Source organism: Seriola lalandi, unplaced genomic scaffold, assembly GCF_002814215.2.
Source record: "Seriola lalandi dorsalis isolate HSWRI2012SDOR001 ecotype SW California unplaced genomic scaffold, Sedor1 jcf7180002054556, whole genome shotgun sequence".
NCBI classification, from domain to species: domain Eukaryota; kingdom Metazoa; phylum Chordata; class Actinopteri; order Carangiformes; family Carangidae; genus Seriola; species Seriola lalandi.
In genome coordinates, this window is record NW_019525109.1 from 1,279,582 (window position 1) to 1,289,880 (window position 10,299).

Genomic DNA, 10,299 nt, shown 5'->3' on the forward strand with positions numbered 1-10,299 from the left:
CCCCTCCAGGTTGTTGTCATGGTTGTTATTCTCTTCTGCCCCTCTGTGGACATTTAAAGACATTACAAGTTGAACAAACCCACTGAGCATCTTTAAATAGACACTGAATCAGTTCATGAGTTAAATTCAGTTCAGTCCATTTAGGAATGTTTTATTTTACTCCCTAAAGACTTTATTGAGCACTTCACATCTCATGTTATTATTTATTTCATACAAAGGGTTTTGAAGTAAGACAAGGCATCAAGTTTTACTGCCAAACCTGCCAGAAGTTGTATCATAGATTTAAACAGGTAAAGCACATTTATTTGTCTGGAAGAGTTACAGCAGGAGGGAGCACATAACAAGACACATCCTTCCTTTGTTTGATTGAGCATAACCTTTCAGTTTTCCTGTTAAAGAAAATCCATCGAGAATATTGTTTAGAAAAATACATTTTATTTAAAGCTCCTGTCACATAAAATGAAACAAGCAAAACCCTAAATGGATAAAGAGCTAAAAACCCTAGATTTAAAAACTTTATGTCTTTATATGTCCAATAAATCTTTTCCCCAGCAGTGAGCAAAATGTTTTGCAATGAGGACAAAACTAGATTAAATTGTTGTCATCAATAAATTAAACGACAATGAAAAAAAACAGGTTTCCTCCCCTCTTAAATCATGTACTTGGTTTGGGGAGGAAACATTTAGCTGCTGTGGTGTAAAAATAAACTCACAGAGGAAGCAGAACTTTCCCCTCACAGGTACCGAACAGCTGCATTTAAATTATCTGCAGAAACAGCTGGGAGGGAAAAGGAACCTCAACCCTCATTCATTCATTTACTTTCTTGACAGATGAACCATAACAGCCAGATGAAGGGTCTCAGATACAGATACCAAGATCCATCATGATGGTAAAAGCTGTTTCTACTGGTTCTAGATACACTTTGTACCAATTCACCGTCTCCTAAAGAAATTATTTGCTAAAATATCCTTGGAAGTCCTTATGAAGTCTTGCCTGTGATGCAGTGATGAGTCGCTTCTTTTGTGCCTCCATCTTGTGGTGTCTTTGGGTACTAAACAAAAAGTAATTCCACATAATTTGTTCTTAAATCCTTTTTTTTTTCCCCCAGAGTTTGGATGGGGAGAGATGCGATGGGCTGGAGGTGGGAACCTGCCCGTCACACACCGAACAAGACCCCTGACAACAGACACACTAAACTGAGGGTGAAGGCTAACAGTCACTCCTCCGGTCAGGTTGGTCACACTGCAGAAATTATCCAGTAACTCAATCTCTCCTTCATGTGTTCACAATAGTCAATTAAAATTTGCATTGTTTCCAGACCAGTTTTACATGCTTGTTTCACAATGTAATTGCTTTACTTAAATAAAGATAAGATGCTGGGTCTGATCACTGCAGATCAAATAACATACAGCTGATATTAATTTTGCAGTGGAGCACTTACAGCTACAGGTTCATGTTTTCTGCAGCTCCCTCTCTGTGTCCCAGAACTGCCAACGATCTATTCAGGAGAACAAATCAGGAAACGCACTAAAATACTGCATGTTCTAACTAAGTCATCTCTCTGGTTAATCAGTATTTACATCATAGCAAACATATTGTTCGACTCTGATAATAAAAAAAAAAACTCCTACAGCGCATCCAGCCCACCCTCTCTCCCCTCCTCTCTCACTGTCTCTCCTCGCAGGGACCCAGCCGGCTGTCGGGTCCGCCCTCCTCCCTGCTGCCATGGCCGCGGAGGCTGCCGGTCGGGATGATGCGACGGCTGGACCTGCAGACTGCACCGAGATGGAGGAGCGGGTAAGATGCGCAGGGATAATTTAGGTTGTTTTCTTTGCACGAAATGTCCAGGATTGAGTCTTTCCCTTAGCCAGCAGGCCTTTCCGGGACCTGCAGCCGACTGCTGCAGCAAGATGGAGAAAAAAGGATGGATGCCGCCGCCGCAGCAACTGCAACCATTTCTGATTTTTGTTTCATGGCCCAGTGTTGAGCTGGACATCTAAGTTTAGTGCGGAGGAACATGCGCTTTATCGTTTAAGCAACAGGGGTAGAAGGGAGGAGAGAGGGAGCACCGCACTGCTGCTGCAGCGCTCACATCCTGTGTGACGCGCTGATGTGAAAGGGAGAAGTGAAAGCGCAGCAGCTGTTCGCTCGGTGGATGTAGGCTACCGAGGCTCGGCTTATAAATAGCCCGACAGAGGCCACCCTTTATCAGTTTGTGCATCGGGAAATGCGTCGCACTCGCCTCGTTTGCTGCTGAATCCCGGGAGGTTAGAGCGCGCCTGTCGAGCCCGTTTTCTTCCACTTGGCGGTGACGCAACTTGGCAACAACTTGGCAGGCAAGGTAGGAATTCTTTCTGGTCAGCAGAGCAGAGTATGAATGAAAAGAGAGGCGTTGTTGTTCTGTTTGAGGTCATTATCAGAGGAGAGTGGCTGCAGAAGAGCCTGCACAGGCACAACGTGGTGTTTTCTCTAATTACTGGTCTGTGCGTAAAGAGGAGGATGTTAGTTGGTAAATGTGGGACTCCAGTTTAAGATTCTTTAGATTATGGAATTTCTACCAATTCTGTTTTTGGACTCAATAATCCAGCTGTGAAATGTCCAAAGTTAAAGCCACAAGTTTTCAGAGTACCAAATGATGTCTTCAGCTGGGTCAGTTTATGCCAAAGTGTTAATGTTATGATACGAAACAGTAAAAATCTAGTTTCTCTTGCAACATGTGAAGCTGCAGCCACTAAATGTTTGGTGTTTTTGTGCAAAAATGAAAGAAAAACGACATTTTTTGTCAGTAATGTAGAGTTCTGAGTCAGGCGACATTTCATGTGAAGAAGGGTGTGTATGTGTGTGTGTGCGTGTGTGTGTGCGTGCGTGCGTGCGTGCGTGCGTGTGTGTGTTAAATGGGTATACTTCAGCGCAAAGCATCTGTTCTCCACCTGCCGCATGGCGAACTGAACCTGTTCTTCCACTTTGAATTTTGATGTTTGTGTCAGCTGATATTCACATGCTCTTAAACTGTTGTCTTCAGTCTGTGGAATCACTCATCAGTCGCACTTCATCCTTTCCACTTCCTCCTCTCATGGTGAGTGTTTGCCTAATGACTGTCAGTGTGTTTTCAGGTAGACAAGGCAACTTTATCTTTTATCAAGCATTATCTCAGGTATCGATAACAGATCTGAACTGGGTTTGAAACAGCTTGTCTTCCTGCAGCAACCACAGGGTAATTCTTACAGAATGAAGGTGATGTCTGTTTTGGTGTTTATTTTTGCAGATGTAGGCTGTGGTGCCAAAGGTGAGGCCGACCAAAAGCATCTGATTATACAGTGCAATCTTCCTAATCTCCTCACTAGAAAATGAGAGATGTTGGATTAAAGGAGGGAGTTAGTTCGAGACCGGGGGAAACCCGTGAAAGAAAGCTGTTATTAGAGATTACTGGGCGAAGGATTGTTGTACGACCTAAATACTTTGTCTGCTGAACTTTGACAAGATGCACAGCGACCACCAGGAATATCAGAGTGTGAGCGGGATGCTTCTCTTTGTTGTTGTGGCAGAACTGAGATTCACCTTGGACTTTTGGGTTAAAGGTCAAAAACTAGTTTCTCTCCCCACTTGCATTCTCGAAAAAAAACCCCAAAAAACAACACTAATCTGGTCACCACCCTCGGTGGTTTGGCTTATTTTCAAGAATGGTTTGCATTTTCTCTCAGCTGCTTGCACTAAAGCCTTTTTAAATCATCGCCACTCCCACTGATGGAGCTACAAACGTCTGCACAGGAATAAAAGTCACTAAGGAGTGAAGTACTGTCCAATTGTAGTTTTACTTATTGTATGTGAGTCAGATTTACGCCAAAAGTTTGTAATCCCTGCAGCAATTTCCTCACTGTTTCCTTCTGTGTACTTGAATATACCTCAGATTTAAATAAGTACTACTTTTTGTTTTTATAAAAGTATAATATTAAGATCATCAATATTATATCAACAGTGTAATCCTATAAAACAGACCTTTATAGTATAACAAAACAAGCGATAGACTTAGTGACAGTAAAAGGAGAAATATTGATTCAGGAATGAATGTCGTGTGAAATTAATCATATGCTGAGCTGACAACTTAAATGTGATACGATGTGATACGATACATTGATCCGGTGTTTTGCTGATAAATAAAAGGCACATACTTGTGTAAGATGTTGTTTAACTGAGGATTTGTGCACTCCACTGCTAATTGAATATGAATGGTAGGTTGTACCTGTGTAGGAATGCGAAAGTGGGAAGGAATGGAACTTTCCTTCTTTCAAATTCCTCGTATGTGCATGAACATACTCGGCCCGTAAAGCTGATTCTGGCCAGTGAAAGTGATTCATCAGGGGGCAATCGACCACTGCGTCTCAGTGAAACGTTTGTGATTTGATTTGATTTGAAATGTTATTTTATTAGTGAAAAACACAGAGGCAGTCTAGACAACTTTGGCCCTTCTTAACATTAATATTTTAGTAATGGCGGTGTGTCAATGAAACCGCTTCAGTGAGTGAAACAAACTGCAGCAAGTTAAAGTTCCAGTTCCAGGAAGCCTTTTTGAATAAATCAATGACATTTTTGTCAAGTTGACAAACATTTTTTAAACTCATATTTCCTCATACAAAACGTCCCTTCATGGAGGAAGAGTGTATGATTGCACCATTGAAGTACATTCTTTTGTCCCTGCAAATGAGCTCAAATCAGCGGCAGAAAACAGCAGACAAGAGCACTGGCTGCAGAAGAGTTCATCTTACAGCGAAGAGAAAAGAACAACAGGATTTACAGACAGAGACTGTGAGGCTTTGAAGCTTATCTCAAACCTTCATAATGTATGTGCACATGTGAATACAGTAAATGTGCATCGTCTAGTGAGTTGTTATTGTGGCCCTGTGCAGTAATATGATTGAGTGATTGTTCTTGTGTAACGTTTTGCTCGGTGCACATGGTGAAATCTGAAAAGACAGCCATGAATATTTGTCATTGATGTTTAACAAAGTGTCTTCTCTTTCCCAGCTGAAGGAGGAGAATATGAAGGCTGATTTGGAGGCTTCTCTGCCTGCTGGACAGGAGGAGTTTGCGATCCGGTGCCGAGATGTGTGCCGGTCGTACGGCAAACTGAAGGTCCTCAGCAACCTCAACCTGACTGTACCACAAGGCCACATGTGAGTGGAATGTATAATAACTCAAATGTGTCAGCATGGCTGTTTTACTGAACTGATAAGACATCTACGTCTTTATCTATTTGTCAAAACATATCCCAGCTTCAAAGGAGAGTGTATCTTTATCTATTCCTATGCTTGATATTCCGCGATTATTTGATTTTAATGGACTTAACCTGAGTTGAGAGATACTGTAAGATATCTTAAAGCCTCTCACCTCCACTTTACTTCACTTGTAGCACTGAAAAGCACAAGCAATGGACTTGGACAAGTGAGTAGATGCGTTCTGCATATGCAAATAAGGCTTGCATTCTTGGGTGAGGTGTCCAGCACTTGACTGGAACCAGTTTACACTAGCCCTCTCCTTTGTCATGTATCTGCTGATGGATCTGAAAGTCCTGCAAGACAGTCAGGTTTACCTCAGGTTGACCTTACCTCGCCTATGAATTTACTTTGTTTGCCTCATTAAAGCTGAAACAGAAAAATGCAGTCACCCTAAAGGGCAGCGAGAGGGATTTTCAAGAAATTTATAGTATGTAATCTCAATGAAAGTCATGTTTTTTACTTTGTGGTCCAGATCTAAGTTCTAAGAAGAACTTAAATTCATAATGCTCACCTTCTGTTTTCCATGTGGTCGTCTGTCTTCTGTCATTTTTGTGCACATGAGCTTCATTACACTGGATTTATGTAGTTAAACAACTGACAGGATTGCTTCTCTCACACATACCTGACGTGTTATCTGCTTTCATCTGTTTAATGGTGGATTTTTGAACTTTGGAAAGTGATAGACGAGCTATTTCCTAGATAGATAAGATAAGATAAGGTAATCACTTCGCTTTAGCTCCATAGTAAAACCTGCAATAATAACTTTCTTTGGAAACAAAGTGTAAACAAACATGAACAAGATATCACCTTATGAAGTTGTTTTGGCAAAAGAGTTAGCATACAATTGCTAAATAGCTACACATCCAGCATTTACAGAGACACATTAGCATCAATTTACAGCTGTGTTTCTGACCACCTAATGAATCTGAGTCCAATATTCACTCTCCTTTTATCTCCATTTTCATCTCCACCAACTACTGAGGGAAACATCTGGCTCTTTAGTTACTAAACGCTCCACTGTATGTTCACTAGCTAGCTGCTAACTGAGTCTGTCTGTGCACAGAGGATTTTTAGTCATCATTGTTGCACGTCGTGGTGAACTGTAAACGGTTTTGTTTGACGGTAACTCTGTAACACTGCCTGCAATCATTGTTGGGTTTTATCTGATATAGTCATCTGATTATCTTTAGATGTTTACATAGATGTGATCTATTTCTGCTGTTCCCTCTGACTGTGTACAGAAGCTACACTTTCTCTAACATGGTCCATTCATTTTCATTCAGTTCAATTATTAAATGACTGAACAGTCTAGTTAGAGATTTATTTACATGCTTACGTGTTACATATTTAACTGTAAATTAAACCTGGTGGGAAAATGATGAGAACAAATGAATCCTCATCACTTTGCCTGAAAATTTGTAGAATTTACAGAGATTCTTTGATTTTTACCTGAATCATTCGTGGCTCTCTGTTGCAGTTATGGTCTTTTGGGCCCCAGCGGGTGCGGGAAGACCACACTGCTGAAATGCATCGTGGGAACTCTGAAAATCTCACGGGGTCGCATCACCGTGTTGGGGAAGCCACCAGCTTTTCCTGGTCATGACGTGCCGGGGAAGATGGTTGGATACATGCCGCAGGTAAGGTCACACATCTTAAAGGTGTGTGTAAACGTGTATCACGTGGACACACACCATGTAATTATGGCTGCATGAAAACATTCCAGGCCTTGTTTGTGTAATTGAACCCACTGCAATATACTCATGTGTCCAAAGGTCCTTGAAATATTTGGAAAAGCCACAAGTTCATGCAAATCCAAGGCCTTAAACATGACAGGAGGTTATTTCCCTTGTAAACAAGCTTCCTGCCGCCCTTATTCTTAGCTGTATGATCAATCACCAAACTTTCTTTCTCTATTTTTGTTGCTAAAGGTCTTACATAGTCTTCAATTTTGAAACCTGCAGATTCCCTGTCCAGTTTCCTCACAGCACCATGTTTGCATCTAGCATTCTCAGTCACTCAGCTCCACATTTAAACCTTTGTTTGTTCAGAAAAGGTTTCCATGTGTGTTTTGTAAAAAAAGAAAAGTTCACCCGAGCGTTCAGATGATGAACTAGAGGATTACTTAAGTGCCTTGCTTGAGGGCTTCTTTAATTTCTCCTCCGTTGCCGTCAGTCAGCTGCGCCTGAGTGTGTCTCATTACTGTCAGAACGGATACCTGATGAGGCTGATAACACATGTGGCGTGTGTTCTCCTGTGTGTAACCCTGAGCGTTGCCGTCGTCCCTGTAGGAAGTGGTCTGTGACCCAGAGAGGAGGAAATGTGACGCCTCAACTGTTGTGCCGCTGTGGTGAACTTGGCTTGTGATTGTCTGACGTTGTAATCCAGAGGAATTCATTGAGCCGGGACTTTGACTCGAACACAGACGCTAGCAGTATAGTATTTATATTATATAGTATTATTTCTTACAGAAAAATGTAAATATGGACCATTATTTAAACACTCTTCAACATTACACATTTTTCACTCAGGAAATCCTGACAGTAATCCTTTCAGTTATGGAAGTGCTAAGTCAAAGGTCGCTGCATTAGTGCAGATGCAGATCTGCTTAATTAAGTAAAACAGATACTAACGTAGTAAATCCACTGTGTTAATCATGGTTGAAATATTGTAGTTTTATTTGTGTTAAGCCACGATGTGCTGCGTTAATTTAGCGTGCTTTATTAGATATTTAAGTGTTTTGACAGTCGATATTTTATCAATCAAAGGAAGGATATAACAAAGATAACCAAAGACTCAGGCTGGGTAGCATCTGACCTGATCAATTTTTAATTGAGATTCAAACACTAATATATAGAGATGTGTTAGTGTTAGGTTAGAGAGGGAATTAGTATTATCTCACGTATTATCCTGGTTTTAGTAACAAGTATGGACAGAGATCCATCTGTGGCTGTGATGCACACGACCTTTAGAAACACGGTTGCCTTTGTGTTGCATAGGAGCTGGCACTGTACAATGAGTTCACCATCAGCGACACCCTGACCTTCTTTGGCCGAATCCACGGCCTGACGTCGAAGGAAACCCAGGCTCGCATGGACTTCCTGGTCGACTTCCTGGATCTACCTCAGAAGCAGAGCCTGGTCCGAAATCTCAGGTAAAACCCTCCCGTGTGGTGTAACGGACAGGATGAGTTTAAAAGTTTGAGCTTCCCCAGAAAGACATTGAACATATACATATATAACTATATACACAAGTTTTATTGTGCGTCATATCACTGAATTCTGTACTTTTGTATAACTGTGACTCGTGGCTTGGAGCAAAGTTGTTGCAGGTGAACTTTGGACATCAACACAGACTATCCCTATTACTATCCCTTAAATGATGCAACGAGATGAAAAACGTCATTGAAATACTCACAGCAGGCTGAGGAAACATTTTTGACTATTTTTCATGCTTGGTGAAACACAGGCAGCGATGTGACCCGTACGTCCACACATCCCTACGTAGAGCCAGTTTATGAAGCGAGGTAAACGTGTTTTTACAGCTGTCTACAGACGCTTGCGGACTTTGACACCCGAATTACTCCTCCACAGGCTGTAAACCCAGCTCCCATAAAACAATATGACTTTATCTGATAATGAGACAAGCAAGAGTCAGTTAGAGAGATAGTTTCCCCTTTACTGTTCTTTAATGTTCTCGCCTTACAAGGATATTATGTAATTTCCATTTAAATGGAGACCTTACCTCAGTCACATTGTTGGGTTTGTCGTGTGGCTCTGGGAAACATTTTGGTCAAATCATCATTTTCAATCTTATCATAAGTGCAAGATGAAGATGTTAGATCTTGACACAACTGCGGTCTGCTGTTTTATTAGTCTAACAATGCAAATCCAAACTTATGGATACAGTAATTAAACGTAACCTCCACTAAGTCTGTGGATAATATTACGTAAAAAGTCACCACTTATGAAATCAGATTTTTACAAGAGCTACTGTCTGACTTTGTAACTGATTAATGATTTAATTCCTATTGAATAGGAAACATTGAAGCATAGTTAATCCCCAAAAGGGTTTATTTTTTAATCTTGTAGACACTAAATATGAACTTGTGCACCAAAGTTCAACACTTTCCTCAGAAGCTGCCACTCCAGATTTTATCATTTCTCCAGAGAAAGAAAAACAAACAAACTTGTTCTAAAGCCATAAAAGGAAATTAAAAATAGAGCATTTGGCATTTCATCAAATATTTCTGTTGGATCTCTGCTTGACCCATCAAGTTATTTTTGAAAATGCAACTTTATTCTTTTTAAGTCAGTCGTGAGAAAACGGACAATGTTGTTGCAACCTCTCAACAGGCGGTTGATTACCTCGTGGCCCTCGTTTATTCGGCGGTTATTGTAGGAATAGTAATCAGCTCGTGTTACAGATCACGATTCACGTCCCTGATTCATTACAAAGACCCTTGTGTTCCCAGATGAGGCCCCTCAAAGCAGTTTTCATTAGCAGTTCATATAATATGTATGTCACCTGTGGTGTAAGAGCCTGTCATGTTACTGAGCTGCGACTTCTGGATAAAACTAAAGATGAGCGGTGTTTCATTTCAGATTCTGCGTGGTGGCGTTACGTTAAAGACGGGTCGTGTTGATGATTAACAGGCTGTTGAAACTGTTTACTACACACACGATGAGAAAGAATTCCTGGTATGAATAAACATGTACTCATCACCTCTAGGATCAACCTGCTATTTATTATTATTTTTTTTAGGTCACATCGACATGATAAGATTGAACTTTAAAAACGCCTCTTTCTCCCGACATCCCTCTCTCAGGTCTTGTTCTCTGCCTCCGTGTTGTCAGGCAGGTTCGTCTTGCAGGTTCTGTCTCCACCACCTCGCTCAGGAGTGAGTGGCATGTGTAGAGCGGAGGTGGATTATCGGTTACGCAACTATTAAGAATGTGGCAGAAGAGTCACCTCTGACTCTTTTTGTTGTGTGTGTGTGTGTGTGTGTGTGTGTGTGTGTGTGTGTGTG

General features: G+C 41.2%; 1 protein-coding gene across 1 annotated transcript in view; it reads left to right on the top strand.

Annotated features, from left to right (window-relative positions):
- Positions 1-1,680: 1,680 nt before the first annotated feature.
- The window catches only part of abch1 (ATP-binding cassette, sub-family H, member 1), a 30,178-nt gene continuing 21,559 nt past the window's right edge, over positions 1,681-10,299 (top strand). Inside the window, exons 1-4 of the mRNA XM_023415751.2 lie at positions 1,681-1,797; positions 5,023-5,171; positions 6,751-6,910; positions 8,270-8,424. Of these exons, the coding sequence (XP_023271519.1) occupies positions 1,726-1,797; positions 5,023-5,171; positions 6,751-6,910; positions 8,270-8,424 (536 nt within the window). The 5' untranslated portion in view covers positions 1,681-1,725. The remainder of the gene's footprint in view (positions 1,798-5,022; positions 5,172-6,750; positions 6,911-8,269; positions 8,425-10,299) is intronic.